The sequence below is a fragment of the Taudactylus pleione genome, unplaced genomic scaffold, assembly GCF_031769625.1.
Source record: "Taudactylus pleione unplaced genomic scaffold, aTauple2 ptg000019l, whole genome shotgun sequence".
Taxonomy (NCBI): domain Eukaryota; kingdom Metazoa; phylum Chordata; class Amphibia; order Anura; family Myobatrachidae; genus Taudactylus; species Taudactylus pleione.
Genome location: NW_028284421.1, coordinates 30752126 through 30771281, shown reverse-complemented (window position 1 = coordinate 30771281; position 19156 = coordinate 30752126). Strand labels below are relative to the sequence as shown.

The 19156-nt window shown below is 42.0% G+C and overlaps 1 protein-coding gene across 1 annotated transcript; it reads right to left on the bottom strand.

Annotated features, from left to right (window-relative positions):
- Positions 1-9815: 9815 nt before the first annotated feature.
- Positions 9816-14118, bottom strand: LOC148540482 (C2 calcium-dependent domain-containing protein 4C-like). The gene is made up of 2 exons (XM_088444010.1): positions 14062-14118; positions 9816-11043 (listed from the first exon to the last, which is right to left on the bottom strand). Exon 2 carries the CDS (start codon positions 10971-10973, stop codon positions 9816-9818), a length of 1158 nt encoding a protein of 385 aa, XP_088300136.1. The 5' UTR covers positions 10974-11043; positions 14062-14118.
- Between the last annotated feature and the right edge of the window lie 5038 nt (positions 14119-19156).

Sequence of the window (19156 nt, the reverse complement as noted above, 5' to 3'; positions counted from 1 at the left end):
AATAATCATAATAATAGTCCTCCGAGTAGCACCACAGTGTCACTCACCTGTGCCAGCGGTGCATCTGGATACCTCGCCTGTGTACTCTGTACACCCCACGAGTAAATATACAGTGCCACTCTCTGTGCCAGCGGTGCGTCTGATACCTTGCCCGCGTACTCAGTACAACATCCAAGTACAGAATCCTCGCTAGTGCTTCTTTCAGAAGTACATTCTCCTGGGCCTCATCAGTGTTATCTCCCTTCATTTCCCACCTGTATCGGATACCTGACCAAAGGGTCGCGACCTCCTTGCTGGGTGCAGCTTAAACCCATATCCCGCTTGAAGGGGCCACTGGTGAACACCTCGCAGCAGGTTAGACTGCGTGCCTTTGGTCAGGTCTCGCCAACATCCGAAACTTGTGGATGAGGAGGTCATACATCCAGGCCCCTCGCCTACGATTCCTTCGACAACCCCGGACCTCAGCTTTCAGCTCCTCAGTAGGAGATCCTCCTGAGCCAGTTGTGACACTTTTATATTTAAAATGTATATATACATTTTAAATATAATAGCACATAAATATAAATATATACAGACTAATATAAAGCCTGTATACATATGCCAATCACTTTCGGCAGGTTTAACAGGCTCTAATTGGTCTTACCTGCCGGCAGTCACTGGGAAGCAGAGACTGGAGCAGAGTTAAACTATGCTGCAAGGACTTATCCGAAAATTTCCCTCTGTCCCTGCAGTGTTTGGAAATTGAATGTATTTTGTTCATATAACGCCATTTTGAGATGCCGTTATATAAAGTAATAATTTTTTGAGTAATTTAACACTTTTTGCTTTGCTGAAGAGCGAAAAGCGTTAAAGCACTGTAGAGATCAATGGATGATCCATACAGTGCAGTACTCTGTGAGATGGGAATTAATGGAGAAGATAATTACGTTATCTTCTCCATTATCCCATTGCTGAATAGGGGATTTACACAAAAAATATGGAAATAATAGTTTCTGCATTTTTTATGTAAAAAAATCATTGCTGAATAGACCCCATAATCACATACTCAATAAAAATCACATACATGTTTCAATAACCTGCGGAATGGTCAGACTGTTAATGAACCTAAGATCACCAGCTGAGAGATTGCTAATCACATACTTGAGATGAATAAAGTGTAACAGCCCTCAGGTCTACATTTACTACAGTCAGCATTAAATTGCAGATAGTAGTTATATTTATGACTGAGGGCCTGATTCAGAGCCGCTCGTAAGCGGCCGCTCGTTCGCTCCGAGCGATGTTCGCACAATTGCGCATGCGTATGGGTTGTAATACGCATGCGCGAACCAGTCATTGCAGTCGGAAATTGTGTGCTCGCAAAATAGCGAATGCCTGCTAATTTGAGTGACAGAATGAGGCATTTGTGGGTGGTAACAGGGGAAGGTGCTTGAAAACGGGGAGTGGAGATCCGAACGCAGGCGTGCCAAATAGTCAAAACGGGCGTTTTAAGGGTGTGCATAATTAACAAAGCAGCGTCATCGACCACGTCACTTGGTTGTCTTTTAGCCTGAACTGCTCGCATGATTGCAGTAGGAAAATGCTACCACAAGCACTGCGAGCAGTTCATACGCCTTTCGATGTACTCGATTAATCTAATAGCGGAGATGACGTAGGATGCGAGCGGCCAGGGGGCGTTTTAAAAAAAATAGCGAGCGCATGTTTCGTTCGCTCGTTCAAACATAAAGGCGTCAACAGACCGCAAAGAGCGAGCGCTCTATTTAAATAACTCCGGCCCCTTTTTCTGAACGAGCGAGCACAAATAGCGTCCGGCTTTGAATCAGGCCCTGAATTCGCATTGCGAATTTAGGAAATATCACAGGGATTTATTAAAATTCCCTTGCAGGGACAGAGCTTGCGATAAAGCTCTGTCCCTGCGAATCCCCTCCGCAGCCTTATCACTGTATTTTTCTGAAAAAATATAGTGACAAGGTGCTGCGCATGCGCCAACCGGCCGCCACTACACCACTCCTGCGACTGCCCCCCCTAATTTTACTTACCTCCGGTGATCGATGCTCCGGTGATGTCCTCCCCCGGGGCTCTGGTCAGCTGGTCTTCCATCCTGCAATGTGACCCGGTCAGCTGTTCTGTGAAGCAGCTGACACGGGTCACAGCGCAGGAGCCGGGAGACCAGCTGACTGGAGCCACGGGGGGGGCATCACCGGAGCACTGATCACCCTGGATGCAGGTAAGTGATAGGTTTTTTTTGCAGTGATCAGCTTGTGGTCTGTTTAGACTACACAGCTGATCACTGGGACCTGGCTCCCGGCTCTGCTCTGCCTGTTAGAACAGCGCAGGAGTCGGGGAACCGGTGAAGACCCTGGATAATGCCATCTCCAGGTAGAGTTAATATCACATGGCTTCCCCCGGTATTTTTTCACATTTTACTTTTAGTAAATCTCAGGCAGATCGCATTTCCCATTACAATTATGCAATCTGCTTTCTAAAAAATATGTGATAATTAGGGCTTGGAGTAGAAATTTATGAATTCTACTCCAATTACCCTTTAGCAAATTTATGTGAAACTAAAATAATGTGAAAAGTGTGTGAAAACACCATTTTTCACTTTATTTTAGTAAAAATAATGTTAATAGATTGTATCCCTTCAGCCGACTGATATAATGTATCCACAATGACTAAAGTAGCCGTCTAGCAGAGGCTGGAGACCAGCTGTAGGGTATGAATCCGGGAGTGATTTGTGTCCGAAGGCAGCGGTGATATAATAAATGTAAAAATAACGCTCATCCCTCTGCCAAGGGTATCTGGAGTAAACCTTACTGCCCAGTCAGCTCTCAAAGAAGTGTTCACCGGGAGACGGAATAAATGCTGGCAAACTGCAGTCTCATACCAGGGTAGGTTTACACTGCATGTGGGCAGCGCAGTGGGATCGCTGCTCCCACTCAGATACAGTGATAGCTGTGTCAGTAACCACTGTGGGTACGTACCGCTCCCAGAATAATAGAGGCTGAAGGTCCTGTAACAGAGACCGTGGAGGTGCGTGCTGCTCCCGCTAAGCTGGAAACTGGGAGTGAGGCACAGCGGTCTCTGTGGCTCCATTGCTGGGAGCTAATTGAGGCAGACAAGGCTCAAGTTTCACCAGCTTGCTGTTGGCTGCCTGATGACTCCGCACCTGCTGCGGCACATAGAATTTTGCAGACTGCCGATGCCGGGGATCTGAGGCAGAGGCTCCGGTGCCGGGGATCGGAGGTGGAGGCTCGGAGCATTGTCCTGGTCGGCGTTGCACCCTCTGCCCGGCCTGTCACGGTGCCCAGCAGAAGCCACTCTCTTGGCTTATGCTGTATAAACTGTTAAAGATATATCAAAACGATGAACTTTATTTTATATCATGTACAGATTGATACGTATTTCCTGGTTTCTCCAGAAAAATTGATGTAAGCCCTGTTTACTGATACAAACTTTCAGTTTTTCCCTTTTTTACTGTTCCGATTTAATTTATGTGAAAACGATTCTTTAATTTTAAATGAGTCCAATACCTGGTAGGAGTCTGCTTTGCCATGACAATAAATATAGTATAGGGATAGACAATTAGGGGTATATTTCCTAAAGGTTGATTTCGGACGATTTTTAGTCGATTTTGTATTTCAGTGTCTAAATCATACATTTACTAACATGATTTTTGACTTTTTTTTTTAAACAATGTCAAAAATCATCTTTTAGCAAATGAGTGATTTAGGGGTATACTGTATTTCCTGAAAATCGATTTGGGTCGATTTTTGGATGATTTTGTGTTTCAGGGTCTAAATCACACATTCACTTAGATATGATTTTTTTTTACATCGTTTTAAAAAATCATGTTAGTAAATGTGTGATTTAGACCCTGAAACACAAAATCCAATGCCAATGAGTACACCATACTGTATATGACAGGTGTTGTATGGATGCAAGCAGGAACCTGGAGATTGAGGGCCTCATTCAGAGGCGGTCGGAGGATGCAAGCGGTCGCTCAGAAACTGGGCGGCCGCTTGCATCCTGACCGCCCGCCTCTGTTGCGGTCGTTAGGCTGTGGGTTAACACCCACAGCTCTAACGACCGCTCCGGTGATGGTCGCGATGATCAGAGACCATCGCGACCATCGGGGCTTACAACAAGACCCTAGGGTAGGGTCTCCCTTGTCATAAGCCCCGGAGAGCTTCTGGCTCTGTCTGAGCCGGAAGCTCTCCACTGACATCACTAGTGATGTCAGTGGGGCCTCCCCCAAACGGTAGGCGTTCCCATGGGAACGCCTCCGTTTGGGCTGCCACCCCCCCGGCCCGCCTTCCAAATGGGGCGAGCTGTCAATCAACATCGACAGCTCGCCCCCTTTGGATCAAGACCCGCTACGACCGGCGCTGTCGGTCGTAGCGGGTCTCACGCATGCGCACGACGGCGCCGTCGCCGTCGTGCGCATGCTCTGTGGGGGGCCTTCGACCCAGTCCGAGCGCATCGGTGCTAACGACCGGGTCTGAATGACCCCCTGAGAGCTTGAAAGTAGAAAATGGGTTCCAAACTGCACAGAGCTCCTGTCAGACTGGTGCAGGAACATAGTTGTTTTAACACATCTGAAATAATGTTCACATAAAAGGAACAAAGAAATTACAGTTAGCGTTACTAACCACTCCTACTGGGGCTGCTTTGCCACCAGTGCCAACTACGCACAAGTTGTAGGAGAGTGGTCGCCGCCACTTCCAGGCTCTCTCATTGGCTTAGTCCTTGGTACAGTGTACTTGCTAATGACTGTGGCTGGTCCTCCTGACAGTTAGCCCAGGACAAGGACTACAGGGTACCAGGCAGAAGGTTGACTCAGGGATCTTGTAAGAAGTGTGGGATTTATTAATGTTGGGCTTAGGAGGTAGCATTTTCCACATGACAATGCATAATCCAAAATTAGTATTTGAACACAATTTAACTGCATGATTTATGATTGCATTTAAAATAATATAACAGGCTCGCTGCTCCGATGACAGAAATAAATCCATACAGTTAGATCTATTTTCCAATTGTTATGTGGGGGAAGATGAATTTCCACTAAACAATGTAAACTGGAGATAATAATAACTGTTAAAGTAAGTGCTAGATCCAGTTGGGATGCAGTTATTACAGTATGTCAACATTTACAATATTGACAATCATAATATCAACACCACAATGACGACCATGGGTGTCTTAAGAGAGAAGGAGGCCCAAGTGCATTCTCCGTGCATGACCCCCTCCTTTCTCCCCGGCGGCCGGCAGTCGACTGATGCGGCTGGCCGGCCACCGTAGAAGCAGTAGACTCTGGGCACTAGAGTGTGACCGGAGTTTACTGCGCATGCGCAGGATGCCGAAAAATGGCAGCGGCGGCCATTTCCTGTGTTCTGTGCAGCGCTGACACCCGACGCGGGAGCACGAACAGGTGAGTTTTAAACTATATGGGTGCAGGGTGTGCGGCCCGTGTGCCCCGCACACCCTGCACCCATTATAGATACGCCCCTGATGCCGACAGTTATGATGTAGACATTGTTGAAATGTCGACATCTGTAGCATGTTTACATGTTCACAAGGTCGACATTCTTCACAGACTGGAGGGTTAAGCAGTGGCAGCGGAGGGTTAGGCTATGGGATGGGAAAGTTAGGGTTAGGCATTAGGGGAAAGGTTAGGGTTAGGCTGCGGGAGGAGTTAAGGGCCCCATACACTGGGCAATTTTACACACGATATGCACGATTATGATTGATCAAATCGTGCATATCGTGTGTGTTTTGGCATGCTGTACGACGGCGATGCGCGTCCCCGTCGTCATACATCGGCATCGTAGATCTTATGGACAAACCATAAGATCTGCGATCCGTCATGCTGTTAAATAGGTAAACGAAGCATCTTATAAGATGCATCGTTTACCATTCACAGCAGCATGTGATGCATCGGGCTGAATTTGAAAACGTACCGAGGTGTCGTACATTTTCAAATTGCCCCGTGTATGGCCGGCATTAGGGTTAGACACTAAAGGAATGGTCAGGGTTAGTGTTTGAAAGTTAGGATTAGGCACTAAGGGGAGGTTTAGGTTTAGTTTATGGGAGGGGAGAGTTAAGGTTAGGCACAAAGGGGAAGGTTAAGGTTTAGCTTTGGGAGGGGAGGTTAGGGTTAGGCTCTAGGGGGAAGGTTATGGTTAGACTACGGGAGGGGAAAGTTAGGCACTAGGGGAAAGGTTAAGGTTAGGCTACAGGAGGAGAGAGTTAGGGTTAGGCACTAGGAGGAGGGTTAAAGTTAGGCTGCAGGAGGGAGGTTTGGGTTAGGTACTAGTTGTAGGGTTAGGCTTCGGGAGGGGAGAGTTAGGGGCTAGCGATACTTTGTTGGTCAATCTGGTAAAAAAAAAAATCGTTAAATGTTTCTAATGAGTGTGTGTGAGTTTAAAACTCATAGTTTCTGCTGTAGTTACTGTAGTCTGTTAAATCATTTTCTTTTTATTCTTTATTTTATTTTTTTCAAAATATTTTATTGGTAAACTGTATACATTAATAAAACATACATAATATACAATGTATCACAGTCAAATGTATAAACAGTTACATTTTATATTTACCATGAAACATATATATATATATATACAAGTTGTCAGAAACAAACGGATTGAGAGAACCGCACGTATCCCCAATAAACACCATGGGTCAGCCAAATTACTACTTTAGAAGGATGAGCCTCCTGTTGAAACAACTTCTAGGTTGTACCAAGTAGTTAACCTCACCGCTTGGCGTAAATGATCTTTTGTCTCAGAAGGTAACGCACAAACATATGGTAACCATGTCTCGAAAAACGTTTTGACCTTTTATTCCTTGTTAATTGACATTTCGAGCCAGTCCATATGGAACAAATAGGAAATACGAGGTATTAACAAAGGTAATGTCAAGGTATCTATGGATATCCACTGAGACAGGATTGTCTTCTTTGCTGCTGCTGCAATTTTAGCTAACAAAATTCGTTGACCCAGTGGTGGTTTAGGTAAATTTTGATCAAGGTATATGTCCCATAGGGCCATTCGGGAGAGATATTAATAGTTATACCAAAAACATCTTTAAATTCTTTATTTTTTTTAAGGACTGCCTAATTTGCCAAGAAAAATGTGTGAAACAAACCACAGTGAAGCTGATTTAAAGCCCACAAGCTGATTTAGAGTTGTGAGGCCGTCATGGCTTTGCACAGCTTTAAAATACTGAGTAAAAATAGAGCTGGTCAGTACATGTGTGCAGCATAGAGGTGCATGCAGAATTACTCCTGCATGCAAATAATAAGTTTGTATTTGTTCCTCACAGCACAGCATGGTATTTTTGGATATAAATCATGCACCATACTTACTTACTCTCCCGATTTGGTCGGTAAGCCTTCCGGCCAGCCGCCGAGTCCCCAGACCCCCCTGCAAATCCCCCCTCAGTGGAGGGAGGGCGATGATGTGATTCGCACTAAATCGCGTCATCCTGACTCTGCCCCCAGCTTTACAATGCCGAAAACCACGGCAATGAGAAGCGGGGGCGGGGCCAAAAGACACCATTTTTGTGGCCACGCCCCCTGTTCCACCTCCATTGCAGGGTAGTATCCCTGGCCACGCCCATTCTGTAAGAGTCACTCCTTCATGCTTGCCTGACCTGGCTGCCCCCTCCCGGAGGGGGCTGCCAGAATGTCGGCAAGCCTGTTCTGCACCCACGCAAAATGTGCACATAACTCATTAACTCCCATTAACTAAAAGTGATGTTTTATTTGGAAGCTATCGAAACCATGCTTACTTTTTCTATGGGCTGCCGAGGAAACTTAACTTCTGGGGCCAAATGTAATAGGGTAAGAGTTTAGAAAATGTGAGAGATTAGCAGTAAACTCTCACACTAATACATTTTCAGTCTGTACCCCAGAAAAAGATGCACTAACATAGGGAATCACTATAGATGTGTACTAATAGCCCTAATAAAACTATTTTGCGTACTTAAGTTGTGTCAATTGCTTGCTATTAGCATTTTTGTAAAAGTGGTGAAGAATGGCATAAAGCTGTATTTTTGGGTGAAAATAAGTAATCCTGTCAAATTTGGGGTGCTTGAAAATAGGTGCTAGCATGTTTTTATGTCTCTAAAGTGAACTTTTAAAAACCGTGAAAAATCCACCTGCTGCATGCACCTGCAATCCCAAAAACACCTGACTCATACTTGTGGACCCCCAAGAAGTATTTTTTGCTACTTTTAATGTTTATCCCCCCACTTTTTAAATTTACACCCCAAAAATGACATGTCTTTTTTGGGGTGGTCTTAGGTTTTAGTTTCTGTTTTTTTTGCGTATTTGTCATTTGGGGGGCTGTCCCAAGGGGTCTGAGTTGTTTCCCCATGTTTGCACCCCAAAATAAAGATTTTGCATTTATTTTCACCAGCTATTGATTGGAGAATCATTTTTGGAGAATTGTTTCCACTTAGGCGAAATTGTCCTGGAATTGAAATTGGACGAATTTTTTTTAGGCAAATTTTTCACAAAAAAACAGGCGAATATGGCTTTTCACCTCTAATTGAATTCGCGAGTTGTATTTTCAATACAGGAAACACCTGGATGAGAGTTTAAATCTTGAGAGTTTTTTAGTCTGAAAAACATGTACTGTAAGTTTGCATGTTCTGTGACTTTATTACATTGGCTGAGTTTAAAAATGTGAGCGTTTCTCTCACATTTTCTAAACACTCACCCTATTACATTTGGCCCTTGGTATTCTTGAAATCACAATTTTTAATGATGGAGACCCTCCCATGTGGGTTGGCTAGGGCCCCCACACACCTTAATTTGGCCCTTGATCCAAAGCATTATTTGCACTGCAGCATGGCCATATTGCAGAGTATGAATTCATTTCACTGATTTTTTATCAAGATAAGAAAGGGCTTAGTCACATTCAACCTACACAGCCACCAAATGCTGCAACAAGAGAAATGTAATGTACTAGAAGATCATGTATTGCTGATAGGTGACTATTAGCAAATGTACCTAACATTTCTTTTTAACTAAAGCATGCAGTAAAACAGTGAAAATTTATAATTATAGGGATGATAGGCAAAAGTCATACATAATTTGCATTAGCTTTCCATCCATGTATTTATTATTGTTTACACATCTAAAGCAGGGGCAAACGCAGGATATTTAAAGGGGGGTTTCCGAATCACCAATCTCTTTTTTTTTTAATAAACATTTTATATATATATATATATATATATATATATATACATACACACACACATATATATGTACAGTATATATATATATATATATATATTTACACACTGTACATATATATGTGTATATATATATATATATATATATATGAGTGTGTGTATATATATATATATATATATATATACACACACAATTACATGTATATAGCTAGCAAAGGTTATAAAAAAAAACCATTGAAAATATAAAATAGAAACTTCCTTTACTTGTAATAATGCCAGGGCGACTGATGTATTGGGAGAGCATCCATGTAGAAGTGCCATTCATAAGGAATTACTCTAGAAAACATCAAGGTTTTCAAAGAGTTAACTCACCGTTGTGGAGCTACAGTAGCAGAGGTGCTAGGTTTTTTGACAGCCCGTGCGGACGGGCTGTTGGTATGTGCACAGGGGGTTTTCTAGGTACTCAGAAACCCTCCCTGCGTGCGCTACTGTAAATGATGCAGTATAATGTCAGCTACACATTAAGATAGAATACAGACACATAATCAGGATATAGAAGATAATCTTTTTATTTTCATTTAACTTCATTCAGTGCAAACCAAATAAAAAAATGTGTCTTACAGCACTAAAGCATTAAGGAGGTGGAGTGTACTCTTCCCCAGGATACACTCTCTCCTTACTCCAGATCCCTTATTTAGAGCTTTTATTTTCATCGTTTTCTGAAGAAGATCATGAGCTTCTAGACCCTCAAAAAAAAAATCTTCGTTAAAAATCGGATTGCGGCTTCCACGGATTAAGGTGCTTTTTTGCTTTTGGTTTTTCCCAGGTACTAGGGATAAGGAAATGCAGCAGCTGATGTTTTTGGGATCTACAGACTGCTTGTAAAGTCCCTCAGCACTGATAAGTCGGATGCGGAGTCTCAGGTTTTCAGGTCGATATTCAGTAGACAGCCTTAATATTCCACCTGTGTCTAGAGCTACAGCATTGTCTAAGGGAAACTGTCCAGGAGACAGTAGTAGACCAATGTTGGAATGTGCAGCAGGGTGATTAGGCCACTCTTGAGATGCTCTTCTGGTGACACAGGGGCTGCTGTCTGTTGAGCTGTCCTCATCAGTGGAGACTGAACCGTTTCTGAAAGCAGAAGGCTTGCAGCCGATCTTCAAAGACCTTGAAAACATTTTATCTTGGTTAAATGCTTTCAACAGAGAGATAGGGAGGGACCTGTGGAGTAGAGGAGAGCTAAAAGGAGATGAGTCAGTAGAAGATGTTGTGTCACTGTCTAAAGTAGCAGAATATCGCAGAGGCCGCAACCTTAGAGTTAAGCTACTTGGTGAGGATGTTCCTCTACGAGACATGGTGTTACAGCGAGATCTAGATAGCAAAATAGGTGGATTTGCAGGGTCGTTGTGGAATAAGGACTCTTTTCGTCTTGTGTTGGGGCTTTCAAGCAAGGTGCAAAAACCATAGCAGGTCTGTGCTTTTGGAAGATGGGGCAGGGACAAAGCTGCCTGTGATTGTGGATCACCATTAGTATTCCCTTCCTCAGGGGGCTCTTCCACGCTGTCCACCTGGATGATATGGGCATCAAACGAGCTTGGTTTTATTGTTTCAAATACTGATCCACTGAAGTCAGGGATGGACAGGTAATGAGGATTGACTCTTAGCTCCTTTTGAGCTTGATGCCTAGGAGGTATAAAAAATTCAGGTATTTTGTCTGGTGTTAATACATTTGTGAATGTTGGAAGATGATGTTTTGGTTTCTCCTTTCCAACCATGGTCTGTACAGAACTTTTACAATTGGCTCAGTGACATCGACATTCACAGTTCAAGAAGAAGCTGGACATACTGTAAACGAGAAAAAAAGGTAAAGTATTAAGAATGTGCATAAAAAAGCAGAAAGTGCCACCCATAGATGCATAACAGAGCAGGCTGTATATAAATTCATTTACAACTCTGACAGAACTAAATGTGATTATAAAAACAACAATATTCAATAATAAAATCACACAAGAAGATTCAAATAAACAGAAGTATTTAATTTTTGGATACACTTTAGTAGCTTTCATTGGTGACACACAACTGCTGTTGGGATCTTTTCGGATCCCTCCACCCAAGTCTGGCTCCATCCGCTGGACGTCAGGGCTCTTGTGCGCATGCGTGACCTTTATTGGGGGGGTCCCCACCTCTCCAGGGATCCCCGGCCTGGGCTGACTAGTGATCAGGTGTAATGCTTTGTCTGGGAGACCCGTGAAAAGGGTTTCCCTGTCTGTGGCATTACGCCCCCGCTAGAAAGAGTCTGGTACTGGTTATGGAAAATACAGGGGACTCATTTTGTCCCCTGTATTTCCAAATCCAAGACCGTCTCACTGAGCCCAGTGCTGGTGGTGCTAAATACAGGGGACCCCTACGTCCTTTGTCCCCCGTATTTAGACCACCAATTCGGTCTCTGAAAAGTCCGGGCTGGTTACACTTTTAGGGCGAGATCCAAAGTCATTATTATTTTAACACTTTAAGCTTTTTACACACAGGTGCATGCACAGATCTCACTGATCTGTGCATGCATCTGTGTCAAAGTACAGTCCATTATTTAAATGTAGCAGAATTCTTTAAGATGGTCGTCAGGTGTTTTGGTAAGCAAGCAATATATAGTTAACGATCTAACGATTTGGAAATCATTAACGACGAACGATATATAATTTGGTCGTTGGTAAAATTGCTCATTGTGTATGCACTGTATCGTTAGTCCTGGAGTTATGGGGAATCGTATGCAAGTTGTTTAATGTGTACCCAGCTTTACTCTATTACCAAATCTGAATCAGGCCCTATATTCCATGTCGATGAAGATGAATCAGTGCAAATCACACAACACATACCCTAGTTGTTCCATATACCTAAGACTTGGGACTCAGGGCTCGATTCAGACCTGCTTGCTAGATGCGTACGCTCACTCGATACAAATACAAATTCAGGTAAGAGACGGCAAGGCAGGCGATCGCACGGCAAGGCATAAGCGCGCCCACTATGTCTCGGCGTGCGATCGCTTTGTGTATGCAGACGCCCGCCAACCTGTCTTAAGACTCCCACTGGTGCACGTCATCTCCAGGAAGTGTATGCGACCATCGGTACCATCGAGTACCATTGGATGCATTTGCAGCGCTTGAGGTTGACTATACCCTACCGCAAGCACTGCGAGCAATTCAGTGTAGAATTCAACCAGGTGACGTGTACTATGACGCTGCCTGTTAATTATGCAATCCTCTGAAACGGTGTTAAGACGCTCAGGCACGCCTGCGTTCGCACCTCCACTCCTCCGTTTTTAATGGCCATCCCTATCAGAACCCACAAACAGCTTCTCCTGTCACTCACTTTGCTGGGCTGTCTATGCTTAGTGAGCAAACGCTTCCCGATCTCTCGCACTGGTTTGCGCACTGTGATGCATAAGCATTCGCACAAAAAGTGAATATCGGCCGGCTGCAAGTTAACGCTTGCTAGCGAGCAGGTCTGAATCAGGTCCTCAGTATCCTAGATGCCATAAACCCAGAGAAGCTGATCACAAGACTATATTTGGAACATTTATATACTGAATATAGTGACAATACTATTCATAAAAGTATTCCACCATCTGGGTTTTACATACAGGATCCTACAATAAATGGGTTACAAAATGGTTGCCACACTTTTCCAAAAAAGAAAAAGAGTGACAAACTGATGTTATTTTGTACTATTTTCCAACATTACTCACTCACTTTTTTATTCTTGTGCCAGCTACATACTGATAAAAATATACAGAGATTCCCTTTTGGTTTTTACTACCTAAGCACTTATTTTATCTCTGTTCTCTAACCAATATTTTACAATCTATAACAAGCTATAATTAATGAAAGACTAATTTATGGATCCCATGGGTCTCCCGCCAGCTCAACTATGTCAGACAAATAATAGCTTAATTACAATATATTTTATAATTTATTGTAAAAACTTTGCTGCTCTCCAATTTTGCCCACATCTGATGGGGACAGAACACACACTGCACAACACCCAGCTCGTATCTCCCTAGTAACCGTTTGAGGAAATTTCTGCATTGCCACCTGGAGTACTTTACTATAATGTGCTATATGGCAGTAGGTCGTCTAGATACTACATTGCGATATCACAGTATAGCACATTGCATTTATGACTGAAACAGCCAGATGTTAATGGCAATATGCTAGCCTTAGTTCTGTGACATGGTTACTATGGAGCTAAGAACCATTAGTAGCGCGGTGTGCAGAAACAGATGTCAGCAGGGGATGCAATAAAATATGAGAAAAGCCATGTAATACACAACAATATATTCATGTATTTTTCATCCGAAAATGATGAGGAAAATTGGAAGTTTACGTGTAAGGGAAGATGTTGTCTAAATACAAAATATATGTTATAGATTGATAACTGCTTATCAGTTTTAAGTCAATACTGTTGACTACTATTGTATATATATATATATATATATATATATAAAATTTAATTTCCACATCTCACTTGTTTAAAACAGGTATTCTCTATTACTGTTAGAGACCTATTATAGGGAAACCTTTTCAGGATAGTTTTTATAACATCAGTGGAAAAGAAGCAGATCTACTTTTGAATCAGGATGCAAATTGTAACAATTGGTCATAATATGTTTTCTAGATTTGTTATTTAATCTCATACCATAAGCAGCGTGTCACACCATATATTACATGCATGTACACATTTGTATACAAGATAAATCATTTAGAAAAAGAACATGAAATGGTAAATTTGTAGTTAATGGACACTGTATCAATGTAATAACAAAACATAGATCTGTAGCCTTGTACAAAGTGAGTACTGAGGACCTACCTGCCCAGTCGATAGCAGCCTGTTGATGCCATGCTGCAGGTATCAGTATAACAGATGAGGCCACACTCCAGAAAGGTCTTTATTAATAGCAAGAGGTGAGACTGCAGCCAATAAGATGGCAGCTCATTAACATATATGAACACAACCTCCCTATTAGAGCCATTACAATGATATGTCTGCTTTTTAACCTCTTCAATACCTGCAGACTTGACATGGTCTGTATTATCACTGTAAGCCATACAGGATCACAAGTTACTAATGATTTTTTTCTGTCATTTTATATTTTTCACATTTACATTTTATATAATTTTCTAAATATATTTTAACAAAATCTAAAACTCTTGCACATGTAAGGCATATTGCTATGTTAGGAAGAAATAGCTTGCAGATATAAAAACAATCCCTGCTGTGATGTATGTATAAATGGTAGCAGTTGAAATATTGGTATGTAACAAAAAAGCGTATTTTGATGAATAGTCTGCACTCTGTGGGGGCAATAAATTAAATTTAAAGTGTAAATAGGGTTATGTCGCTCTCCGGGTGCTTTCCTGTGACTGTACCTTGAAGGAAATTGTATCTGAGACGTGTACTTTGTTCATCAGAGCAACCTCATCAGTCACCTTAACAACGGAGTGAAGGGAAGGTACTTAATCAGCCAGGTACCACAATTACAGGGAAGTGGAGCTGAGTGCAAATTCTGAGCAACAGAGATCAGTGAGAACTGAGCAGGCAGTTTACAAAGTAAACAGAAAAATACAGGTTATGATTGAAGGATATGAACAGTTTATGTACAGGATTTAGAAAACGTTCCTTTAAAAAATTGTTGTTGATATGTTTTTATTCTTCCATGGTGGTTACATTAGCAATTTCATCTGTTAATGACAGCCTGAAATGCATCTTATTCACTTGCCTAGTAGAGGGCAACACCACTGGATATTGTTTCACGGGTACATGACAGAAGTACTATAAGTGGCACTATTCCATAATTCCCTGTAGATGCCAGTGGGGGTCTGATATAAACCTCCTATTCCTTAATCACAGACAAACACAGCTTAGAAAACACCGCAGGGTGCGAAAAAAAAAATACTTAACAGTCCGGTGGTCTCTGCGGCTCCCAGTAATCTCTCCTCCATCTTTGCAATGGGGAGGGGGACACTCACACACACTCTCACATACTCACACGTACTTACCACAGACGTTGCTGCAGGAGACCGCGCTTTGGTAGGGGAGTAATTGCTGACTAATTAAGCTAATTGGATTGTAAGTAACAACATGTAAATTATTTATCATTGTATTTAGGTACTCTGGTTTCGATGTATTAATGACAGCTGTATTTATACAGTCTCTTATTTGATATGTTGTCTTCTTGCAACATATCAGTCAAGCTCTAGTTATGTTCACATATACATCAACTTATCCAGCAACAATATTTAAAGAGCCATGTTCTGGCCTTCTGAAACATATATTCTTATAAAAGCACTGGGCTATTCATTTTACGGGATAGTTGATAACCGTAAGGTAGCAACAAAAGGAGCCTTACATCTAAGTCCAACCTACCATCACCTTAGGACCACACCATTTGTTATTCTCAACTTTTCTGTTGTACTAAAACATGCTCATCTCAACTTAATGTACTGTATGACTTAATTAATCATGCCAGTATTACATAACATAGCATGTTTTTTTCCCAAATCAAGGGGCACTTCTAGTAAGCCAAAACTAAGTGCAAAACATGTCACTGCTTCATTTATTTTTATTACCAGTTATTTATATAGTGCAGACATATTCCGCAGCGCTTTACAGAGAATATAAATATGCTTCATAAATATATCCCCATTCTCCAAGGCCTCCAACAAGGACCAGAAATCAAGAACTTCTGAGAGGCGGAAAAGACAGTGCAAAGCAGATAATGCCCTTCTATTTGCTAATAAAAAAGGGAAAAATCAGATCCTGAAGGGCGATATACTATTGTGGATGCAGACATTAAAGGCACCAAATATACGTTGGTGAACCTTTATGCTCCTAACATTGCTACAGGGGAGTTTCTTCCCTCTCTTTTGCAGATTTTGGCTTGCAGGTCCTCATACCCCCTGGTGCTAGGTGGGGATTTCAGTACGGTAGATTACCCTATGCTAGACAAGTCGCCCCCTGCTCCTAGGTTATCCTCTCCATGTTGGAAACACTTGCAGGAATTTAGGAAGGTGCTACAACTAAGTGACCCATGGCGCCTCTTGAATCAGCCTGATCATTCTTTCTCACATTTATCTAGAGCTCATGGTTCCATGTCTAGAGTGATCGATTATTTTTTGGTAGCCAATTCTCTGCTTACCCAACTTAAACAGATCAACCTAGAGGACATAATTATTTCAGATCATGCTCCCATAACAATGGATTTATACTTTGGCTCTCTCCGCACAACTGACAGCTTTTGGCATTTCCCTGACTACCTTTCGAAATCTGAAGATTTTAGTAAGTTTTTGTCCTACTCTTGGTCCAATTTTCTGGATGACAATATTGAACACTGGGACAATCCATTTCTGTTCTGGGAGGCGTCAAAGGCGGTCATGAGGGAGCCACGTACTCAATTATACTGCTAAATTGAGTTGAGACAATGCTGATAAATACAAATCTTTCCAAGAGGCAGCTTCCAAAAGTTCTAATCATTAATAGAGTCACCTTCTGAATCCAATTTGGAGGCTTAACTTGAACAAGAACTTGTTCGACTCTTTTCTCATATCCCAGGCACAGCAACGACTGGACTATATGAAGCATTCCTATTACAAAGTGGGGAAATTGGTCAGGCAGGCTCCTGGCTGCAATGTCTAAGCCTTGGAAAAGGCGATCATTTGTGGCTGCGTCCTTGAACAAAACTCATACTCACATTAGTGATATCTTATCGCACTTTCACAGATTCTATTCTAATCTTTACGGCCCTATCCCTCCACAAGATACTTTACATTCATGTATGGCCTAAACTAGCACAAGCCCAAAGGGCCGTCTTAGAGGTGGAAGTAATTGAACACAGTGATTGCCTGTTTATTAACACATAAAGCTGTGGGACCAGACGGCTTCACTGGAGTTTACTTTAAGATTCCAACTCTTTTAGAACTGTTTAATACATTTATAGATCTCAACCTGAGTATCCATCTTTTACCAAAGTGTACACTACACTTATTCTGAAGATTCAGTAGATTCCTACAGACCAATCACTCTATTAAATGTAGATTTAAAAATTTTTTTCAAAGATATTGGCTAACAGATTACAGTAGATTCTCCCTGATTTGTTAACTTCTCATCAATTGGGTTTTGTTCAGGGACACCACTCGGTAAAAGCAATTGTACTGCCATTGCAGTGACAATAGCCTCTGCTCAGTAGGGAAAAGTTGGGCACATGCTTCTTCGACATCCATAAGTCCTTCGACAGAGTGGCATGGCCTCATCTATTTAAAGTATTGGAGTGTAGAGAGTTTATGAGAACTTCACCAAACGTATTCGTTATTTTTACACAATGCCCTCTACATCTCTTTTGGTTAATAGCTCGAGGGGGGGACAGTTAGTAACTCCAGAGTCTCTCTTCCCAAGATCCTGAAATTACTACAAGAATTCAGGAGTGTTGGGATTCGAGGTGAATCTTACTAAATCAGTTGGCATATACCTTGTCTCGGGGGTAACTAAACCAACATGGAGCAGACAACTTCCACTTACGTGGTCAAAATCCCATATTGTCTATCTAGGCAAAAAAGTCCTGAAATCTCCCTCGGAGCTATAACGTATAAACATAAGAGAGGCGATCACAGCTATCTTGTTTGAACTAGAAAGGTGGAACTATTTAAAGCTTTCTTATATTGGTAGAGCCAATTTCATCAAAATGTCTACTTTTACACGCCTTTTATAGTATATTTAATGCAGTCTTTACTTCTGCTGATTGGCCACACTGACTTGGCCAAAATTAATATGTTGTTTTGCAAATTCATATAGAAGGGAAGGGGCTGCGTATAGCATTGTTAAAATTACAAGAACCTAAATTAAACGGGGTCATCAGTTTTCCCCAGATTCAACTATATAATTATGCGGGAGTGCTGAGATATTTCCGCAATTGGCTCTCCAACAGTGAAATATTACAAATACTATGTTGGAGAATCAGTTTCTTTCAGAGGGCAACTTGATCACTTTCCTCCATAGTTTCGAAGCTGAGATTGACGAGGAGGTCAAGGAGAATCCTTTGCTCTGGACGGTGAATTGCTTATGGCATATATTAAGATGTAAAACTACATTGAATGCACATAGGTCTTTATTCTTGACTTTTTTGGGTAACGATGCGTTCCAACATGGGGTGGCGACCTTCCCTTTAACGATTTTATGGCAGGAGGTGCTCAGAAACATTGGTGGTGTGGTGGACCCTTCTACTAAAAAGCTGAGACCATTTGCAGACGCCAAACAAATCTTTACAATTCTTCAAAGATTCCCACTGGCATATTACTATATGAAATACTACGCCAACTCAGTAATTGTAGGGTTTTCAGACCTAGACTGGTTGAATACTCTAGACGGTCTGTTGGGATCCCCACCTGCCACCAAAAAAGCTATATATGCACATTACTTTTTTACCTTCTCCAATGGACCACTCTACTACTCAATCAGGAGCACAACAATGGCTTACGGACTTTCCTTCACTTAGCTGCCCTATATTACTTAAAATTTGATCTCTTCATGCCGTCTGCTCCCCTCAATATAATAGCATAAAATGCTCTTAAACATATTTCATAGAGCATATTGTTCATCCCACAGGCTATACCTGGCGGGTATATCTGCTACCCTGAGTGTCGTCGCTGCCGTAGGCCAGAAGCGGATCTTTGTCATTGTTTTTTGGCATGCCCTTTGATAAGAAGCTTCTGGCTCCAAGTTCGAAATTATTCTATGGAACACTTACTGAATTATTTACCATTCAATGCAGAATGGGCGATTTTTGGAATTGTCCCCGAAAACCAGAGGGTTACTAGATGTTGCAGAAAGTTAGTGCTGGCAATGATTATAGCAACCCACAAATCTATTTTACAAGCATGGATTCTTCCCCTCCCACCTTCTCTGAACTTGT

Coding starts and splice junctions, on each gene's coding strand:
- LOC148540482 (XM_088444010.1), bottom strand. CDS start 10,973: ATGGTTGGAAAGGAGAAACCAAAACATCATCTTCCAACATTCACAAAT.